This window comes from Cydia amplana, chromosome 9 (assembly GCF_948474715.1).
Source record: "Cydia amplana chromosome 9, ilCydAmpl1.1, whole genome shotgun sequence".
In the NCBI taxonomy this organism is placed as follows: Eukaryota; Metazoa; Arthropoda; class Insecta; order Lepidoptera; family Tortricidae; genus Cydia; species Cydia amplana.
Genome location: NC_086077.1, coordinates 3124305 through 3147497, shown reverse-complemented (window position 1 = coordinate 3147497; position 23193 = coordinate 3124305). Strand labels below are relative to the sequence as shown.

Here is a 23193-nt window from a genome sequence, read left to right as displayed (position 1 = left end):
ATATATAATATACTTAAGTTGATTGCAAAGATGGGAATAATGGAATGCACCCCCGTGTTAATTATTTAATGTTGCTGATTGTGTAAAGTTTTTTGAGTTAACCATGCGACGCGTTATATGTGTAATTATTGATGGATACTAGAAAATGTTTTTGTTTTATTAGCTGTTTTATTTTAATTAGTTGTTGATATTTAATTTTATCTATATGTATGTTTTATTACTTGTTTTGTTTTAATAAGTTGTTGTTATTTAATTTTATCTATATGTATGTTTTATTACTTGTTTTATTTTAATAAGTTGTTGATATTTGATTTTATCTATATGTATGTATATAACCATTTTTTTTTTTACTGTGAAAAATATATTTTTGTTTTTTGTTTACTTTAAAATTAATTACTTGTGGTTTACTGGTGAATATGTATTTATATGTATATTTTTTTTTTGACATGTATTCATGTTTTGTTTTTCGTCATAAAGTAGTAATCGTAAATTAATTAAAATTGTATTAATAGATAAATAGATAGTAGAATTTGGAATATCGCTCGCAGACGAATCTGCATATTTAAAGAATAGATTATACATTATTAAGATTATAGATCTATCTTCCCATAGATAGATAAATTATGGATTTGATTAATATTATACTTAATGATAATTTAAACTGATAATTTTAATAAGGCGAGAAAAAATAATAATCTTAAGTAGTTGGTGTGCTTGCTTACTTGTTAGTTTTCATATTCTTTTTCTTCGTCTTCTATGGTTTCCGATGTTGTTTTGGTCGTCATGTTCGCTTGGCTGCGGCATGCGTATCGGCTTCGGTTCTGCTTCCTGGAAGTGTTGACTCTGCTATGTCCATGAGGCGGTTGATGGTCCGGCCGAGTTGGTAGTTGGGGTCGACGTTGAAAACCAGGTTGTTTTGTGGCCCACTGGACTGATCTTGTTGCGGTTTTCTGTCCCGTGGTATCTACCGTTATCGTTATCGTTATCATTGTCCCTGTGCAGCTGTCAGCTTGGCTAGTGCTTGCGCTGTTGGACGCCTCCTTCGGAGCGATGATGACCTTTCCTTTTTGGTAGGTTTTAGCGGGCTGGCTGTTCATGACCTCGGGTTGGTGCTTGGTTCGGCTTGGCTGGGCTGGTCGGCGCGATCTTCGTTCGTGTATTTATTTTATGCTGCTGGGCTAGCTGGCTGGCTGGCTGGCTGGCTGGCTGGCTGGCTGGCTGGCTGGCTGGCTGGCTGGCTGGCTGGCTGGCTGGCTAGGTGACGTCTAAGCCGGGGCTGCCTCGAGCAGCCCAACTGGCAGGATCGCCATGAAATATGAGGATGAAGGGTAGAAAGTAACACCACTATAGTCGGGTAAATAATGAATACTTTAATAGAAACTGTTGGCCTTATATACTAATTTACATCCTTTGTCTGAGTTCAATCATGTGGAAAATCGCAATGAATCATAATATTCATAATTGTGTCGTCTCGAGTTACATTGGAATACCGATTATTATTGAAGCGTGAAAAGAATTATAATTTATCTATTTGTCAGCTGATCAGCTGTGATCAGCTGTGTGGCCTCACTACAATCCTTGACAATCCTTATTGGAGCTATAATTTTATTTCATTAGTATTTTGTTAACATTTTCATTTTTATTTTGACGATCATGATACAAATTCTTATATTTTCATTCTCATTCTTATATTTTTGACATCACAATGCAAACTTATTATGTACCTAAGGGCTCATTTAGACGGCGCGCGAACTCGTATACGATTTTAGTTACATTGCGGACCATTGAGGTGACATCAATTCAGCCGGCCGATCAAACAACGCAATGTAATCAAACTCTCATGCGAGTTCTCGCCCCGTCTAAATGAGCCCTAATTGTCTTTCATGAAATAAATAATATAATCTAATCTAATATCTTACAGAACGCATCAGGCCTTGGTTACCTCCTAGTTACTGTTGGCAACAACTTGTACTTTCCCGGGGTGGAATACATAAGACAGTACGTCGAGCGAGCGGCCAAGAAGCAAGCAAACTGTAGAATGCCGGTGGTCATTGACTGCAGATACGTACTCGGTAAGTTGTTATAATCTATTGAATGATTATATGGAAATTTGCCCTTGTGTAAATTTCTACTTGTGTAACTTTACCCAAACTGTCTTATTATTAGTGTCCGACCGAAACATGTTTTTTTGCCGAAAGTTCGGTTTTGGCTCTAGTTTCGGCCGATACCGAAACTATTGTAAACTTCTTAAAATCGTTAAAAAAATGTCATTAAACCGCTTCTATACACATATTAAGACTGCGTCGACCGTCCAGTGGCGAGCTCATTAGGGGAATTGAGTTTTCTAATAAACCAGTTAATTTCTGTAGACATAAATATTGTTGTCCTGTTGCCACTGCAATAATTTGTTTGCAAAATAGTAAATTCCTTTTTATAAATAAACACGCTAAGATAATTTATTTATTGGTATTTTTACTCCTACGATTTAAAAAAGTAGTTTTATTTACTTATTTTTACATAAATACAAGACGCGCTAGTAAAAAGTGGCAACATTGTCTTACTTTTTTTGGAATCTAATTACTATTTTCAGTATAGACAAATTCAGCCTAGCGATTTTGTAAAACAGAATATGTCTTAGTCACATCATTCATTACGTGACCATCGCATGGGAGACCCATTACATACCCAGACCATATTAGATGTTAGAATACTTAATATATTATAAACCTACTCTTACAGGAGCCGATTTTACGGCAGCAAAAGGCATCTGCGCGTTATCCAGCTCTCTAGTATCACGAGGACAACCACTAGTACTACTATCGCCGCGTAGCAACGTGTCCGCGGTTTTCAAAGGAGCGGGCTCTAGTGTAGTTGTCGTGCCTACTGCTAACGAGTTGGAACGGGCGTTGCAAGGTATTATCACAGGCTAGTCGTCTCTCTCTCTCTCGTAGCGCTGTCTCACTCACACTACTATCACCGCGTAGGAACGTGTCGGCAGTTTTTAAAGGCGCCGGTTCAAGCGTAGTGGTGTTTCCTACTGCTAACGAGTTGGAACGGGCGCTGCAAGGTATATCACAGACTAGTCGTCTCTCTCTCTCTCTCTCTCTCTCTCTCTCTCTCTCTCTCTCTCTCTCTCTCTCTCACTCTCGTAGCGCTCTCTCACTCACTAGTATCACGAGGACAACCACTGGTACTACTATCGCCGCGTAGCAACGTGTCTGCAGTTTTTAAAGGAGCGGGCTCTAGTGTAGTTGTCGTGCCTACTGCTAACGAGTTGGAACGGGCGTTGCAAGGTATTATCACAGGCTAGTCGTCTCTCTCTCACTGTCGTAGCGCTGTCTCACTCACTAGTATCACGAGGACAACCACTGGTACTACTATCACCACGTAGCAACGTGTCTGCAGTTTTTAAAGGAGCGGGCTCTAGTGTAGTTGTCGTGCCTACTGCCAACGAGTTGGAACGGGCGTTGCAAGGTATTGTCACAGGCTAGTCGTCTCTCTCTCACTCTCGTAGCGCTGTCTCACTCACTAGTATCACGAGGACAACCACTAGTACTACTATCGCCGCGTAGCAACGTGTCCGCGGTTTTCAAAGGAGCGGGCTCTAGTGTAGTTGTCGTGCCTACTGCTAACGAGTTGGAACGGGCGTTGCAAGGTATTGTCACAGGCTAGTCGTCTCTCTCTCACTCTCGTAGCGCTGTCTCACTTACTGGTATCACGAGGATAGCCACTGGTACTACTATCGCCGCGTAGCAACGTGTCCGCGGTTTTCAAAGGAGCGGGCTCTAGTGTAGTTGTCGTGCCTACTGCTAACGAGTTGGAACGGGCGTTGCAAGGTATTATCACAGGCTAGTCGTCTCTCTCTCACTCTCTCTCTCTCTCTCATAGTGCTGTCTCACTTACTAGTATCACGAGAACAACCACTGGTACTACTATCACCGCGTAGCAACGTGTCCGCGGTTTTCAAAGGAGCGGGCTCTAGTGTAGTTGTCGTGCCTACTGCTAACGAGTTGGAACGGGCGTTGCAAGGTATTATCACAGGCTAGTCGTCTCTCTCTCACTGTCGTAGCGCTGTCTCACTCACTAGTATCACGAGGACAACCACTGGTACTACTATCACCACGTAGCAACGTGTCTGCAGTTTTTAAAGGAGCGGGCTCTAGTGTAGTTGTCGTGCCTACTGCCAACGAGTTGGAACGGGCGTTGCAAGGTATTGTCACAGGCTAGTCGTCTCTCTCTCACTCTCGTAGCGCTGTCTCACTCACTAGTATCACGAGAACAACCACTGGTACTACTATCACCGCGTAGCAACGTGTCCGCGGTTTTCAAAGGAGCGGGCTCTAGTGTAGTTGTCTTGCCTACTGCTAACGAGTTGGAACGGGCGTTGCAAGGTATATCACAGACTATAGCCTTCTCTCTTCTCTCTGTCTCTCTCTCTCTCTCTCGTAGCGCTGTCTCACTCACACTACTATCACCGCGTAGGAACGTGTCGGCAGTTTTTAAAGGCGCCGGTTCAGGCGTAGTGGTCGTTCCTACTGCCAACGAGTTGGAACGGGCGCTGCAAGGTAATTTGAACCTTCCATACAGTGGATAAGTTCCATATTTAAATGGAATCACTTACTAGTATCAAGAGGACAGCCGCTGGTACTATTGTCACCACGCGGAGTACTCTTTAGTCACCTTCAAAAGCTTGTGTGTGTGTGTGTGTATGCGTGTTTGTGTCGCTAGGCTAGGCTACATATCCTAGCAAGTCTTCCACCTGATCGTAGACATTTTACGGGACAGCATTATATAATTAAGCGCGTGCGATAGAGATAGGCAGGGATGTTGCGGATGCCGATTTTTTGACATCCGCGGATGCGGATTTTTAAAGGCTCACATCCGCGGATGCGGATGTCAAGATATGTACATAAAAAACGTCAAATATTACATTTTAGTAATTTTTATCTCAAAAAACCGGCCAAGTGCGAGTCGGACTCGCGTTCCAAGGGTTCCGTACATTAAGTCCCACTCACGCTTGGTCACTGGTCATTTCTAATATGTTTTTTGGTTAATGACTAAATTACCTAGCAGTCTAGCACTTACGCCGATGCTAAGACGTTCCTGTACCGACCTGAGGGCCTACCGCGAACCACGTTCGAAGTATTACCTCCCTGTCACACTTACGTACGAATTTACAAGTGCGACAGAGAGGCCACACGTCGAACGTGGTTCGCGGTAGGCGCTCTGTTCCACATCCGCATTAAACTCCGCATCGATTTTATGCGATGCAAATGCGGATGTTGAAAATAATGCAGAAGTTCCGCGGTTGCGGATGCGGATGCGGATATTCGCAACATCCCTGGAGATAGGATCTGGCGGGTCACTGTACGGAATTCTACGTGCTTTTCGTCTTTCCTTTACCACCTGTGACTCACATTTTAGACATTTAATTTTTATTTTTACAGACCTCACCGGCCAAATAGCAATGCCTCTACTAAACGGTAAAAAAGAAACCATCACGCCACCGCCGTCGTACAACTCCCTACAACTCGAAGACGTCACAGAAATAGTCACCGAAGACAGAAGCCAGACTCCCTTACTGAAGATAGACAACGCAAAAACGTCCAGTGACTCCAGTGAGGTTAATGACACTTGACCATATTAATTTTTAGTGTAGATATCTGACAATTTATGTTAAGTGCCAATTTGAACTTAGGGGCTATTCATAAATTACGTCATTTCAAATTAGGGGGGGAGGGTTGGTTGGGTTGGACATCGGATGATGGTAGCATGACGTAAGAGGAAACGGGGTCATTCGAAGCATGATTTTTGGATGATTTTAGGGGGGGTCAAATATCGTCAAAAATAGATGACGTAATGTATGAACAGCCCCTTACATTGTAACATCAAAATGATGTGAGTCGTGCGTCTCGCTCGCACCACCGCGTGCACCAGATACTGCATGATTGTTTGCATCGTATTTTCTCGGAAACTTTCGTATTTCTCATGCTACTTCAGTCAACGTCAGTACTTTTTGTACCGAGACTGACTGAAATAGCAAGACACGTTCGCACGTGTCCGTGAAAATACAATGGAAAATAATTATGCACTTATAGCGGGTGTAGGTATAATAAGAATAACCGGCATTGAAGTTAAACAGTTTATTAACGTTTTACGATACACACCAATCCGCTATACTGTAAAATTACTAAAACTATTACAATTCAATACTTATGATCGCTCGTAGGGTCGGATACGCGCACACGTTTATATCATAAGATACCGGCTACCGAACTAAACTCAGCCGCGCACGCGCCTAGGGAAGACGCCCAGTTGGCGTGCCATCTCTTTCTAACGCACGCGTGGGCGTGCTGTCTCTATCACACGCTATACACTACATCTGTAAGTTTGATTTAGCCTCATAGTTAAATTTCCGAAATATCAAAATTTCCAAGTCAAAAATTTTTGAAAACCCTCAAATTTTTGTATAGGCATGGAAATTTTCCAAATCCAATAATGAAAACTTTATTTATTTCTGTTAGCCTCAACTCTATTGCCGATATCTATACTGACGCTTAATTAGTAATAATAATAGTAATTATTAATAATTATTGAATAAATGTGGATTTGAAATAGATGCACTTTTTATAGGAAGACACAGATCATAGATTAAACTAGACGCCACACAACCACGAAATTGGCTCGCACTTGGACTGTTTTTAAGTTCAGTATTTTACATTTACTCGTACAGTATATATCGTTTTATACATTCAGTGAACAATAAGGTTTTAAATAGAGAGAGGCTATATGGATAATTGTGAGATATGGGCGAATCAACTTTTAGACTAACACTAAATTGATCTGTCCACGACAGTTTCACTTCAATCGAAGATTTTGCTTTTAAATAATATACTAATATAATATAATACTATACCTAAAATTTATACAAATATTCTTTTAAAACATGATTTCTTGGTAACTCCAAAGACATTTTTGGTAACGCCAGAGACGTGAAGAAATTGGTCTAAAAGTAGATTCGCCCATATATTTGGGAAGTATAGCCTATAATACAATTTTCACAGATAAGATGTTTTAACACAAAAGTCAGGCCGTAATTTATGATTTTTGAACGCATCATAGAGGATTTATGATATGCGTGTACCTAGGCACAGTCTAAAAAACAATTACTTTTTGCACTGTGACCTAGGGTATGTGTGTAAAACTATTCAATGTTCGCTCTCTTCTCATAAATGAGCCCATTCCATTTTCTTGTACATTGTGTAAGTATAACCTGTATTAAATTATTTTTTCTTTTTATAGTTCATGTTTGTGTTGTTCTTTAATTTATTGCCTAGTTTATCAACTTTACATATACCATCTTAAACCATTACCGGTTAATGGTGTCACACAATGGTACCATTTGTTGTACGAAAAAGTAAAATATAGTATAAGCTTTAAATTACCTAATTTTACCTCAGTAGGCTTACCGCGGGAGCTCCGCGATAGTATATCGTCTGCGAGAAGGACTATCCGTCTTTTTCTAACTGTATTCGACGGGCAGTCTATCACGGGGGCGAAATACTGTCGCGGCGCTCCTGTGCTAAGCCTACTGGAACAGTATACAAAAAATAGCCAATAAGGTTAAGGCAACATGTTTGTTAACATTACCAAACTAAGTACCTACCTACTTATAAAATCAAAAAAACTATTTTGCGTAATGTATTTTTTATTTCAAAAATTATGATCATGTAATGTTATATAGATAATTTTAAATTGATTGATTATTTCGTGATATCTCTACCCATACCAGTAATAAAACCTGTATTGACTGTATCTGTAATAAGCACACAAATAATAACCATAGTTCAAATGACGTTTTGTGGGTTTTATTTCACTCCTTCACAAGAAAAATACCAGTTACAAATATATTTTTTATTAATAAATTACACAATTATATTTTATAAAATTATCTTAGCACCATCAAAGTTACAAATTAATAAATGCATCATCTGACTATTCCACATCTATGAGTATCTTTAAAACTTAACTTTCCATAACAGTCTTAGTTTGTATATAAATTAAAATCTATAAATGCAAATCTGAGTACAATTCAAAAATACATCATATACTAAAGAAAAAGTGACCAGGCCTATACTACCAACTTGACACCTGACTTTGAGAGGATCAGGCCCCTTGACATTGGCAATTCACTGTACCTACAGTCGCCATCAGATATATCGGAGCGGCCAAGGTGCTCACGAATATCTGAGCACGCCTCTATTGTCAACACGTTAGAGTGCTTGTTCAGATATTGTGAACACCTTGGCCGCTCCGATATATTTGATGGCGACTGACCATTGCTGGTCCAACAAGTCAACACTGACGCTATATATCGTCGTTATTTAGCAACCCAGAAATTTAGAGCGGTTTTACTTTAGAGTTTCTTTTTCTGCGCACATACTGTCGTTTCGGCATACGCGTATATACACGCGCGCTACATTTGGAAAAAGTCACGCCCATACGCGCTTTTTATAACGAGCCTATACGAACGTATAATATTCTAGTCTGAAACCGCCCTTACAGTTACGGGGGGCATTTATACCTAGTACCCTGTATCAAACGTCAAATTGGTGAAATAGGCGCCAGGGAATCCAATGTTAAAAGCAGGATTCGAACTAGCTTCTACTTTTCGCGGCAGTCTCGTTCGTACACCTGTCCCAATTTCCTAAGTATATGCCATCTTGGCAAGGCTATACGCCTTAGCCAACATCTAAAGACTATGTGCCTTACGCTAAAGTGTTAAGGTTGCTTATTCCTCGGTCACGCTTTGGTGGACGAACATGGGTTTGGAAGCCGACATGAGTTTTTCTGACACGACGTGCGCGATCCTCGCGCTGCGGCGCCATACTAGTTCCCGTGTGCGTTCGTGATTGCTGTCCACACGGACCTGACAAACAAGGGATAGTTAGTCATATTGCTACTGAAATAAAGTTTATATTTGGGTGGATCAACTATTTCTTGTTGTTATTCTGTCCGGTCAGCCAAGAGACAATAGTAGCATAGATTGTTAGAAGACATTGTCCACCACCTTCTGACACGCTTGGTAGACGACCCTCTATGGAAAGGGTTTATAAGTTTCACAAAAAAGCGTGTTTGGAGAATTTAAATGCCTAAAAATCAGGTTTTAAAGAGTGACCCAGGGGAACGTAACCATGGTAACGAGTGACAAGAAAAAGTTGATTCACCCATTTAATAGTCATCGCCTGATTGCCACGACTGTACACTATGCGCCATCTTGAACCCTTTGACCGCCAAAGACGACAACTGACGCTCGCGGCTACATTCCAATATCAACCTTAGTGCATTCCGACAAGGTTCAAGATGACGCGCCGCCCACGATAGACGTGGCGTTCAAAGGGAAGTCTACATTAAGAACCGAAACCACAGATTAAATAATAGTACTAGGTACAGAAGGTTCCTCTCTAACAAAAGCGTCTATTACGACAGATATGACCGCTAGGTGGCGCAAGCGCGAGCAGGCCGCGTAGCCAACGTGCCAATCGCTTACGCTCCGTAGCGATCGAAACGCAACTGTCACTCACACTAATATGGAAGAGTGATAAAGAGACGGAAAGCGATTCGATGGCGAAGCGATAGCGATCGTCACCTTGGCTAGGCCGCCAGGCGTCCGTTCCGTAGCGGTGCGCGGCAATCACTATGGCTAGACACCAAAATTGGTGTAGGCCGCATCATGCCGCATTTACTTTTAGCGACGCGACGAAATCGCGGAGTGAGCCACGCCTGCCTAAACCACGATGCAGGTAAATAGCCAATACGGATCTTATTCCAAAGCACTAAGATTACTTTTCGCTCACCTGTTTAGGCTGCAGAACTTTGATAGAGTGCAAGGTGGCGACGCCATCATTTTTAACCCTGAGGCTAATCTTGCCGGTCATCTCTGCCGTGGTGGCGGTAGCAGACTTCAGCTCCTTCTTGGCCCCACGTCCGACCTATAACCAAATACAGTCAATGTATAACGATAACCACAAAGTCCAGATATAAATGAAAAATGATTACGGTAGATGTCGCTAGGCGCCTCCCTATGACTCGAAAAGGCGCACATGGGTGATATGGTGGAAATATTCGCTGTCATCGAGTGAAGTCTCGGTAGCTCAGTCGGCAGAGCGATGGGCTAGTGATCCAGAGTCGCGAGTTCTAGCATCGCCCGAGACATGGAATATTTCCACTTTTCGTTTATTATTAAAAATTAAAACGACAACTACCTGAGAACAAATCAATTAATATTCTAGATACACAAAAGCATTTTTTTTTTGTTAAAATTATCTACAACATAACTATCTCGTTAACGTATTTTTGGGCCACTCTGTATAAACTAGAATATCTAAGCCAGCTATGAAATTTGCTTTACAACAAAAAAAAAAGAACGAGATACAAAACAAATTAATGTAATGTGAATAATTAAGTATACGTACCTCCTTTTCCACTCTCAAGATCAAAGGTCCAACAGCAAAGTTACTCTTCACAGTGGTATGATCCGACATAATGCTGACGGCGACATCGCCCATCCTCCTCAAAGACGACAGCCCATACAACGTCCCCTTAGCTCTCGGCTTGCTTTTAGGAACTGTCGTCTTCGTCTTGGTCTTTACCGGTTTCTTAGTCGATGAAGTTTTAGGAGGCTTAGTTTTAGGCTTCGTAGTTTTTGAAGGTTTCGGCTTAGGGGTAGTAGCTTTAGCTTTTCCGCTTTCTGATTTCAACGCTCGTCCTTCTGCTTGAAGCTGTTCAACAGGTATTTCAATCTTAGGTTCTACGTTGTTGATCTCAGTGTCATTTGAGGCGATTTTGTCGCTCGTCTTTTCTGGGTTGCCGGCGCGAGCGCTGTTCTTTTTTTTGTTAGTCGTTTTTCTGGAAACAAAAGTGTTAATCTTGATTGAAACAAGTGAAAGTTGATCGATTTCGAAGCGTTTTTCTGTGGGCGTATTATCTCACGATCATTGATTGCCTTTTGGTCCATTAGAACAAATTGAGTTAAACATATCGTTTATTGCTTGTTAGGCAATTTTGTTGTTACAATAACGATAGCTCGTTTTTATAAAGAGGGTCATTTTACAGATATCAACGTAGAAGAAATCGCGTGATTGCGTATTGATGTTGCGTTATCAATGTGATGTCTAGGTCTAAGATTGCCACCGTAGTACCTACAATGCTCACATCGTCTTATTGTATGGAAAGATAATGTTTTATAGAACTTGTCGCTGAACGCAGCTAACGGCTTGCACTGGATGCCAAGTGCAATACAAATTAAAAACTTAATAAAATGCAAAAACGGTTTCGATTTTTTCTACCGATTTAGTTTTATGACAACTGTTCAACATTAACAGCTCTTATATTTTTTACTTTCACCTGACCCGGTCTCTGTCTGTCTATAATCAAATTTCGCAAGTTATGGATCCATTTCCCGGTTTTCATTTCACCTTTTAACATTCCTATGTAAGATCGGTGACAATACAATAATTACAAATTAGTTGTTTACGCTACCTACGTAAGTAGTTGTGAACTACTCTAATAGTTCAATTTGCGGCGGGCTATACCAAAACATAATATAAAACTCAATCACTCGATGAAATGTATCTTAGGTACAGCTGTTTGGTAGAGTCACTAATAAACTTAATCGTCAAGCCAGGTAATTAGGGTTCCGTACCCAAAGGGTAAAAACGGGACCCTATTACTAAGACTCCGCTGTCCGTCCGTCCGTCCGTCCGTCCGTCCGTCCGTCTGTCACCAGGCTGTATCTCACGAACCGTGATAGCTAGACAGTTGAAATTTTCACAGATGATGTATTTCTGTTGCCGCTACAACAACAAATACTAAAAACAGAATAAAATAAAGATTTAAGTGGGGCTCCCATACAACAAACGTGATTTTTGACCGAAGTTAAGCAACGTCGGGCGGGGTCAGTACTTGGATGGGTGACCGTTTTTTTGCTTGTTTTTTGTTGATGGTGCGGAACCCTCCGTGCGCGAGTCAGACTCGTACTTGGCCGGTTTTATTAACTATAAGGTAAGGTGTAAGTTAACTGGAAGAGATCCCTCAGTTCGCCTTTGTACTTTTTACTATTATTTTTGTTATTTTTAATAAGTATTTTGGTACAATAAAGAGCTTACTACTACTACTATTATTTAATATTTGGCATGGCAGGCTAGGCACTGTCTCTGTCGCACTTTCCGACTACCCATAGACCTGATGTGAGAGATAAAAACAAAATAGTTGCGGAGACAAAAGTTGCTCGTGCGCGCCTAGCCTTAAGTATCTTACCCATTGACGTATATCTTAGGACGGGCCTTACGGGCACTAAATATGGTTCTAGTTCAGAGGTGTCACTCACGAATTCAAGCCAATCGTGCAGTCTAACGCAACTAGTTGCGACCAATCGCCATTCTTATTGCCCGTAAGGCCAGTCCTGAGAAATAAGTCAATGATCTTACCTCTTCTTGGTCTTGTTCTTATTTTTCTTAGGCTTGGTAGACTTCTTGCTAGCATCAATGGGCTGAAGCTTCACGCTGACAGGGTCGTATGAGCGGCGCAGTATGTCGTTCATCTTCTGGAGAATGTTGTCTATGAAGCGGTTGTATTTCACTATGTATATCGCTGGCACTGTCTCTTTTGGCGTTTTCTCTGTGTCGCCTTCTAGTGCACCTGTGAATGGTTTGTTTTGTTCAAGTTTTGCGAGACCCCTTTGAAATACTGTTCCTTGAAGTTCTTTGATTCATTATTAGAATGACTAGGTTGGACGACTGGACAGTCAAACACAAAGAGTGATTTTAAAATTATAATTTGTGGCTTTCTATATGCTAAGAAACAAAGGATTTTTTGAAATAAAAAGCAGGTGGACATTTGCCTTGATACCTGAATTTTACGAAAGAACATGCCGGAGGCTAAGAGAATCAAAAGCTTACCCCTCATTAGCTTGTGTACTTATTTATGCCTTATCATATGATCGACTGGCGTCACTTGTCATATTTTATGTTATAATTATGTTGAATTTGTACTACAGTATTTACCATTTTGGACACCGTTTTGGGCTGAATAATACTTGACATGTAATATTTAAAATGTTATGAATAAATGTCTATGTTAACATAATATAATATGTACCTAGGCAATAATGTACTTGTTCAAGTTTAACCTGATGTGTGAAATGAGAGAGGTTTTCAAGTCAAGGTGTGTTGTATGTACGTAGAAACTACCTAACTGCCTAAGACATATTTAAAAAGTTGAATGATTTAATGACTATTGATTTGATTGGATGAAACTAACTTAACTTGTTTAATACCTATTTGTTCAAATGTTGTAAATTGAACTAGGCATTTAGAAATGGCAGGTTAGCGACGCTAAAAACCATTATAAACAAACAAGTGCATGCCACCAAGTAATCGCTTCTAGTTATACACATGATAGGTTTCTAATTGACGATTCGTGCCAACTGTTCTTCGACTCACAATATAACATTCAAGTTATTTATTGCTGATTGATTTAATCGTAACTATAATACTTCGATATTTCAAATCGTTGACCTTCCTGTCACGCCAATTTTATACCATTAATATTTAACTGGAAATAGCTATGCATATTTTAAAAATTGTGCTCATTTTTGAGGCATCCAACGGTATTGCACACTTTTAAAATTATTTACGGTATGTAGTTTACCTACGTTATTTGTGTTTGATTTGCAAATGAGCGCAAAGTCAAAGGGAAACTTTGCCAAACAATTTCTCTTTCAACGGACGTGACATTCCTTTTATTTAAATATAAACTCGTCAGTTTTTCATTGCATCACGCGAGTCTACATATAATTAATTATGGGCCTGCATAATTCATAGGATACACCTAATTCTGAGCACGTATGAAGACACGCGAACTAACTGTATCGCTCCCGGAGTCGCGCTTGAATTCTAATGGCCAGTCACAATTAATACACGCAGTCAACGGTGGATTTTCTATTTTCCACACGTAAAAGAAACTGCGTGCCGAGACGTTCTAAAGAAATCTGAAGTACTGCATAGTTACGAACCGGCACCATATGTAGGTTTCTGCTACGCTGGCTATATACCTACTTCTCGATATATTGACCATGATAATGACTTTATAATTTACGTTATGCAACGTTTCACTCTAGTTTAACTACTCATTTTGTTAAATACTATTTATAAATTTCATTGGAAACGATCTCGAAGTTTTACCGTAAAAAGCAAAGCTATCGAACAGGTACGGTATGTAGGTTACCACTGCCGGTAACAAACGAGTTCCATTCGGGTCGAATATGACTCCTCGACTCTCCCAGCATTTCACGACGACAAACATTTAAAATTTCTCTTCTCGCATCTCATTATCGTTTTCACTAAGCCGGACACTCACGCAAATTTCGCGGTGCGCGTCATTCAGTGAGAGTAAACATCTAGTGCGATTTACTTTCTATCGGTGTTGAACTGTTGAGATTCGTCAAGGTCGCTCCTGAGCGGGTGGCAAGGTCAAAGAAAGTGTCAAGGTTGTAGAAGAAATCGGGTGGGTTCATCGCTCGGGCCGGATTGGGAAAGTGCGCCCGTCACCCGGCCTCTTAACACACATCCACGCCCATCAAGTTCCTTCTGCCCGAGCTCTGCTGAGCGATTAATGAACCTGTTCATCCGTCTCAAAACTTGTCCCTAGTCTCACTTGATCTCTAGATTCGTGGTAACTGTGCTCAATTTGCCTTAACATTTATACTGGTCCACCTGTTTAAAGTGGTCAATATTCGTTGTGAAGGGCCCCAGCCGCGCCCGCGATCACGCGAGGTATTCCTACCTCTTTCTCTGCCCCTCATTTTCTACTTATCTTATTTTAATTAATAAAGGAATTGGGAGCGGGACGAAATTGCTCTGTGCGTTAGATTATATAGATAAATCGGTCAAAAGGCTAGTTAATTATATCTACACTTTAATATCTACATATACAATACTAATATTATGATCTACGTTGGACGTAATACGGGATCAATATAGATAAATGCCTAAAAGAGTCATAACATACATTACGAGCATACGAAGTAATAGCTTAGGATGATAGGATCTACTTTATCATGACTAGTATACATTTTATATTCAAAATTAAATTAATATCACTAGATAATGTCACTCTATCAGCTGACAAAAATAATTTCAACTAGAATTCTGACCGATCATTCATTTCAATCTTTTGCAATATGAAAAAGAACGCACAAATCATTTTGTAGGTTACAGAAAAAATTGCACACAACAAATTAGAACAACAGATTTATTTCCAATAAATTGCCACGAGACCAGTGTGACATGATCTAGACATTAATTTAACTCTCTCGGTTCCATACTTACACTTTCACACGTCAAACACACTCACTTAATAAATAAAATAAATTAAATAGAATAAATAAATAGTCAATAAATAGCTAAGCTAAAGGAGGGGACCGCGGAGGTCTCTCAGGTGGATGGGGCCGATGGGGCCGACGCCCGGGACTCGGCGCCTACTCACTATCTGAACTTTTTGTGTTCCGCAGTCGCTGCCGCGGCGGCCGTCGCTTTGGTTTTCTTTACTTTACCCAGGTAGTTCGCTTTTTTCCCTGACTTTTTCGCGTGTTTGACGAGACTAGCCTTCAGCTTTTTGGACTCACGTGCTTGTTTGCTCACGTTTCTGCCGAGAGCGTCGGTGATGTCGTCATCGTCGTCATCGTCGTCGTCCTCGTCGTCGTCGTCGTCGTCCTCGGGGTCGAGCGCGTCCGCGATGTCGTCCTCCTCGTCGTCGTCGTCGGCGTCGTCGGCCTCGGCGGCCTCCTCAGCGGGCTGGGCGGGTTCGGCCTCGGCGGGCTCCTTCTGAGCGACCTCGGACTCTTCCGCGGCGGCGGCTTCGCTGTCACCCTCGGCCGCCTCTTCGGCGGCTTCGGCTACTGCGGCGGGCTCTTCACCACTTGCAGCGGCAGCGGCGGCGGGCGCAGCGGCGACGGTGTCGGCGGGAGCCACGACCGGCTGCACCGCTGCCGGCGTGTCATCGTCATCATCGTCCTCGTCGTCTGCGAATGAAAAATCCCGAATGTTAACCGTCCTGACACTGTCTAGAATACAAGTTCATTTTTCAAGGTATCTGAAATCTGCTCACCTCCTAAGATGTCGTCGAAGAACCTCTCCAAGTAGTCCTCGTCATCATCATCATCGTCGGCCTCGTCCTCATCGTCGTCGTCATCGTCATCATCGTCGTCACCTAAAAATACATTTCTATTAAAATTCTGCACCACAGAATATATAGCGAAAATGACAGTTACCTAATTATTTACCTATACAACTACAAAAATTTTTTTAGACCTTTTAAAGATTTCATATTCTCGAGAATTAGGGACGGTCACCGCCGTGGCCGGGTGGCGTAGAGGTCATGGCGTTAGACGCTTAAGCTTAAGACGCCGGTTCGATTCCGACCTCGACCACTAAAGAACTTTCTAATTATTTATCTTCCGTCATTTAGGAATTCAAATGATATTTTAATCTCGTTTCAACTGCTGGTTGCTGGGTGCTTGTCGCCTTTCTAATTATTTATCTTCCGTCATTTAGGAATTCAAATGATATTTCAATCTCGTTTCAACTGCTGGTTCGTACTACTACAGTTTGATCGTTAGCCTGGGCTAACGATGCTGTAGTAGCGTGTTCCCCTTGCTTATTCTTGCGGCTATTAAAAACCTGCTCTTTAAAAACCCACTGACCAATTTAAACCTGCTCTTTGAAAGCCCAGTGACCAAACATCCAATTATCATAAAACCAACGAGCTGTAGTCCAAAAGCTCCCAACTTTGGTCCAATTGAACACGAATATAAACTGCTGTGATTTAGGTGCGACTACTCTTTGATTGTCGTAGTTCTATGGCAAAATAATTTTATAAATAGAAAAAAAATTAGACCAGTCCAAAACCATCATTGGTAGGTATTTATAAGGTACGTGTTGAACTTGTCGATCATAGTTTCAGTGGACTATATGGGTAGTTTTACGGTACAAACCCATGTTTAACATAAATCATAAATTATCTACCTACTAGGTTGTAACGTTTTTGATTAGCATCACCAAACGCAAATGAACTGTTAAGCAAACAGTTAATGAAAGACGCCGTCGGACCGTGACGTCCTGCGAGACTTTCGTCGTTAGAAAGCAGGGGAGCATCAATTTCTCTGATTGAGTATCTGTTAGAATTAATTAAGCACTGAGCGCGCTGTCACGGCCAGCTCACATTCCTCGGCCTGGTTCTCAGGTATTTTTATCGAAAAAACGTAACACTTTCGACGTTATGATGAATTTCGTTAACAATATTCTTAATTATATCGATTTAAAAAGAAAGTCTTTATTGCTTTGTTGTTACATGAATATACAATTGAACTATGCTTCTTGAAAACGATTAATTCTTAAATTGTTACCTATCTCTTTGTTGTTACACGATTATATTGAACTTGATTATATTGAACTACGTTTTTTAAAACAAGATTAAGTCTCCGATTGTTATAATTATTAAAACAGAGATTAAATAACAAAATAAATCATAAATCTACTAAATTAGCCTGTGGCATTGTTCCCAGGACACTGGCCGCGTTCCTCTGCACAGTGAGGCTGAGTTTTAGAGCGAAAAATGTATAAAACATAAACATATTTTATTTAATAACAGCATATATATTGTAAGATACACCTGACCTGATCTGCTTTATAACTATTTAATCATTGATAATGACTTCCCATCGTAATTACGCAGGTGCTCATTAAAATGCAGTAAATTATCTTCATAACTTAACTACTACAGTAAATGGTTACCGGTGCATTCAATAGGACGTATATCTCACACTTGGGTCAACCGTTATGGTTCTTACTCATTTGAACGGTAAACCTAGCCAACAGGTCAGTATGCGAGTACCCGGACTGGCTAAACAAGTGCGAAACTGTTTGTACTATTTAAGTACCGTACAATTGCCCAACTATGTAGCGACACAAATGTATGTGTCGCTTAACTTCAAACTCTGGTAAATCCATTCGACCCTCTCAGCAAATATCTACCCTATTACCTTTTCTTAATACCACAATCGCATAATCTGACAGATGGATTTACCCGAGCTTGAAGTAAACGACTCATAGATCCCAAAATTAACGAATATCTTCGTTCAGGCGTGACAAATTAATTACTTAATGTTATTTACAGTTCTATAGCAAAATATGATTATGAATGGAAGAAAAACTCAGTCAAACCAAATAGATCATTGATGTTTACCTATTGCACTTACAAGCCATTGTTTTAGTATTGGGTGCTGAATTATTTTACAGTAAAAAAATTGTGAAATGCGTATATGAATTCGACTGTCACGATGTTGGCACCTTGTACCTGTAGGTACAACCTACCTGTAGGCCGCTATTTCAAACGTTTTCTAAGAAATCGTGCAAGACACGCGTTACCAAATCCAAAACTGGGTTGTTTAACAGCAAGATAAGTGAAATATTTATTTGACTGCCCTTGAATTCCATCATCCGGAATGTCGGATTGGATGGTAGAAAGAGTTGCAATTGGATTGGATGGCAATTAGGTAGGTATGCGGAAAACACCAGTGGGTTTAAAGTATATCAGATTCTACAACCCAATAAATGACCTAATTGAAATGTTAAAGTCTGTGGCTCACCTGTCAGTGCATCATCCAGGTCTACGTCATCATCGTCATCGTCATCATCGTCGTCGTCGTCATCGTCAGCCGGCGCGGCAGGCGCAGCCGGCGCGGCAGGAGCTGCCGCTTGTCTGCCGACTTCCTTCTCCTCCGGTCGCGCGATGGGGCTCCCGCTCGCCGACAAAACTAAGCAGCACAGCGCCGCTAACAACCACAACGACCTCATCTCGTATCTGAAACAAACACAGCCCTTTAATACCAGCCTCTTCACCGCGATCGCGACAGTGCCCCACGTTCCCGCACACACAGACACTGTTGCCATCACGATATCACAACACTGTCACTGCACACGTGCACTGATCCTTGGAGCACTTCACCTTTTGTTGAACTAGTGATCACTGGTGAGTCCGTGGGAGCTCAGCGGAAGAGGTTCCGCTCGCGTCCTTCTGTGCCGGTGGTCGGGACGTTATGGCCGAGCCTGGCGAACGGAAACGGTATAGCGGCGGCGTCTTCACCGCGCACTCTTTTATAGAGTTACGTCACACACGCAGGGAAGGAAAGTAGTGATGGTAGCCGCGGCGGCACAGAGCAGCGCGCGCGCAGACGCGGTACATTCTTCCAAAACGGTTATACGCGACAAACACGTATCCATATACAGTTTTTCATAAAACCGGTTAAAGCTGTTACTAGACTAGCCTAAAAAGCATATAATCCTTTTTCAAGAATTTGAATATATTAGTCTTAGCAGAAGTAGACACGAACGTATCTAGGTGAAATTATCTATTCTTTGGATCGATGAGTACGGCTAGTTTGAGTCTATTAATTTATTCACCTTGTTTACTAACTTGCGTCTCGTCGGAGAAAAGTGCGAGGCCAAGTCGGAATCTTTAAACATTTTGAACATTAATATGGGGAGGCCGGCCGCGTACTTTCACTCAAAGTTATGTATGTTAATATGCTTCAAGTAATTGATAACGTGACGTAAACCTTAGACGGCTGATAATATCATTATTAGACGGCTCATAATGCAAGGCACACGCAATGAACTAATTTAATATAAAAAAGATAACAATGGCTTATAACGCTGGGTTATTATAACAATACGCGCGTTGTTCTTTGACCTAGAACTTGACAGTGATACTATGCCGATTAGACCGAATAACCAAGTTAGTTTACATTTAATCAGGTATTATTTCCGCGTAAGTTATAGACTTTCTACTTTGGCAGCTACCGTCAGCCGTGAGTCGATTGTTTAGAAAGCTTCAAGTTTGTTAAAATTCGCAGAAAATTAGAAAATTAAATGCTATTTAGACTCGAAAGAGATAATGTAGCATCCCGCCATACTTGACCCCACTAATGCTTCTACTGATAAAAACTGATGAGAACCTAGTTCAGACCAACTCAAAAGAACGAATGATTAATAAACATTTAGGTTGTCTTTCGTGTATTACGGGGGGTTATTCAATAAGAGCACAGGAATAATTGCAGATGTCTTATTAAAAAAAAAAACAGGAAAAGAAAACATGTAGGTATAACAATGTGTCTTTCCTGTTTTCATAAAATATAAACATTTTAAATTCAAGAGACATATGTGTGTCGTAGTTTTTAGGTACATTATATTTTATTCCAAAGAAAGTAGCAAGCTATTTTTGGCCCCAGTTTTTGAATAGGTAAGTACGTAGGAATTTTTTTAACACGAGTTTTAAAATATTTATCTATTAATTATCTCATCATAATTCATAAGTATTTATTATTATTATTAAGATTGTATCATTGAGACCCTCTATTTCTAATTTGCATGGGGCCCGATGAAGAATCTCTAAAAATCATTGCAAATCGCAATTAAGATTCGTTAAGAACAAACATAAGTTAACCGAATTCTTTTAACTCTCTAAAATTATTAATTAAATCAAAAGTTTCCTTTATTATTTGGAGTTAAGGTTTAAATCTTAAACTGGATTAAGTGCAGTAAAAATGTTACGGATTTCTCATTTTCTCGTGATAACATAAATATTGCGCCACATCACGTAATTTCTTATTAATGCTACATTATATGCATTCCTACGTATAATATATATTATGTATACACGCAGGAGCTTACAAACTTATAAAAAATAGAAGAAATAGTTCTTAGTGAGAGCGTTTTAGGAGGTAGGTGCACATCTTCTGAACTGTATATCTTATCATCAACTGTACTTCTGTTGTTTCTCAAATAAAGAAAAGAAAATAAAATAAAATGAAATGAAATGAAATGAAATACTATTTTTCTGTTCGCCGGAGCCGGAAAGCTGCAACATCGTTTAGCGCAGCGGCCCGAAAGTTGACGCTTTCTGGCAGAAAAACAGAAAAAACATTTTCAGCGGGGATTTGAAACAGCCACCAATATTGATTTGATCAGTGTAACAAGGCGCTCAATGTTTTCAAACTTAGGATATCCGCTAAAAGTTACGTTCGGATGTCAACTGAAGCTGCAGTGTTACGACATTACTGCGGCGTGTTAATGTCGCCCAATATACCCAATAGGTAACCTTAAATAATTTTTATTAGCCTATTTTATGTCCCACTGCTGGACAAAACAAAGGCCTCCCGTTTTTTCCGCCACTCCGATTTGGTGCATGCCGGGCTAGTCGCTGCAACATGCGTCGAGGTCGTCCCGTCATTTCGTTTTTGGTCTTAACAAGCTCAAATCATATAAAGCCTGACCAGGAATATTATTATGATCATTGTCAAGAGGGCGCTGTTATTCTCATGTATAGGTTGACAGTTCAGTATAGTATATAAAAATTCGTTCCAGTGAAATTCCGCAACATGGTGCGTGACCATTTGGTAAGTATGTAATAAAATGCGTATGCTTCCGTTCCTGTTTCAAAAATGTTGCTGACTTGTTTTTAATGATTTGCTTTCATTTTTATTTACTTGTTCCATCAGCAAGCACCAAGTTCATAAAATGAAACTTTTGACTTACATATTTACTTATGGCTAATTTAAATTTTGGCAAATACCTACTGGATCAGAAAATTGACAATAGGTATAATGTATGCAATGTTGCGATGTAACAAAGCTACAAGGCCAGTTTTCACATTTTTTTTTCTTTTCATCACAATCAATCCTATGAGAAGAAACTCCATTATTTCGAAAATTACCACAATAATTACGTAACAGTGCATGTGTTTTAGTTTATTATTAACACCTAGTTTAATTACTACTACACATAATTTACTTTTAACGCGGCACCACATTGTTAAGTGGGAACTTCTAATGACCAATGTTCACATATTTCAGTGAACAATTACCTACTTACATTCCTACGTATTACATCTTTCCTTGTTTTAACGATTTATTTAAACAATGGATAGGATAAGTACCTATTAGTGGACACACACAGGATTACTGATTTATGTTTTCAAAAAGTTGTATCAACATAGTTTTCCCTAAGGGTGTTTTCTAATGTTTAGGTATTTTGTCAGGTTGCCTTTAGTATTTTTAGTAGGTAAGTTACCTATATTGCACAAATACCCATATAGGGATATCTCCAACCAATGATCATGTCCAGTTTCAAATGTTCTTGACCTTCCTGCTCATTATAGCATTTCTCAGGTTACATCCTAAAGCTGATCCCAATAATAGGCCAGTGTTTTAATTTTACCCAATAACCATCGGTTCTACAAGCAATGTGCCTCGACCACTGCCACTTAAGGTTGACGTCATTGACATGTCCCGGACTGAGCTATGTCGACGACCAGCAATGACTCTCTGAGCTAGGTATATGACCTTGTTTCTCTGGCAGTTCTTCTACTTCTCAGTTGTGGGATGGAAGTGACATAAGGTATAATCAAAATTAAAATAAATAAAAGGCGGATTTTCGTGCCAAAATGTGTATGTATGTATCGACTTGTTAACAATAGTATTTATCCTATATCTCAGAAGCATATAGTTTCTCCAAGATACCAGGATCAACCGAACATTGAAGTTGGACTACTAACTTTGCACTAAGTTTGCAATAACAGCGAAATGTCACCATAAACCTCAAAACTCTATTTATTTCTTTATTGCACTGTGATAACATGAAGCGCATTATGGCACTGCCCCACTTCACCGCGTCATACTTAGTGCTTAGCCGGCAATTAGTCCTTCCCTTACCCGATATCGCAACGAGAAAGGCCTAAACCCGTTTTTGGTAGTGTGGGCGTCCACAAATATTTGTATGCGGCCTGTGAATGGGTTTCGAAGACTTTCTCCCATCGAACGGAGTCTCTAACGCACACAGGAGCGAGCGTGGCTGCGCAAGTGAGGATATAGTATTTATTATAATTGACTAGTTATTGATAGTAGTTAAAGGCAGCCACGTAAGCACAATAGCGTCCAAATGAAATGATATTGAAAATTGAATTTTAAGATAAGGAATTTAAGGTATACGTTTGCATTCAATTTTGATTTTAGATACCGCTAATTGTAGAGGCAGAGTACCGGTTCGGTTTCTGATAGATTTCCCTGCGTTTTGCGCG

At 40.3% G+C, this 23193-nt stretch overlaps 2 protein-coding genes across 2 annotated transcripts in view; one reads left to right on the top strand and one right to left on the bottom strand.

Annotated features, from left to right (window-relative positions):
* Window positions 1–5673, top strand: part of LOC134650939 (sodium-independent sulfate anion transporter) — a 52247-nt gene extending 46574 nt beyond the window's left edge. The window contains exons 11-13 of the mRNA XM_063505894.1: window positions 1922–2072; window positions 2740–2913; window positions 5448–5673. Of these exons, the coding sequence (XP_063361964.1) occupies window positions 1922–2072; window positions 2740–2913; window positions 5448–5638 (516 nt within the window). The 3' untranslated portion in view covers window positions 5639–5673. The remainder of the gene's footprint in view (window positions 1–1921; window positions 2073–2739; window positions 2914–5447) is intronic.
* Window positions 5674–8702: 3029 nt separating this feature from the next.
* LOC134650899 (germ cell nuclear acidic protein) lies at window positions 8703–19283 on the bottom strand. The gene is made up of 8 exons (XM_063505835.1): window positions 19066–19283; window positions 18707–18921; window positions 16168–16269; window positions 15686–16081; window positions 12489–12699; window positions 10476–10908; window positions 9858–9992; window positions 8703–8929 (listed from the first exon to the last, which is right to left on the bottom strand). Exons 2-8 carry the CDS (start codon window positions 18912–18914, stop codon window positions 8792–8794), a joined length of 1623 nt encoding a protein of 540 aa, XP_063361905.1. The 5' UTR covers window positions 18915–18921; window positions 19066–19283; the 3' UTR covers window positions 8703–8791.
* Between the last annotated feature and the right edge of the window lie 3910 nt (window positions 19284–23193).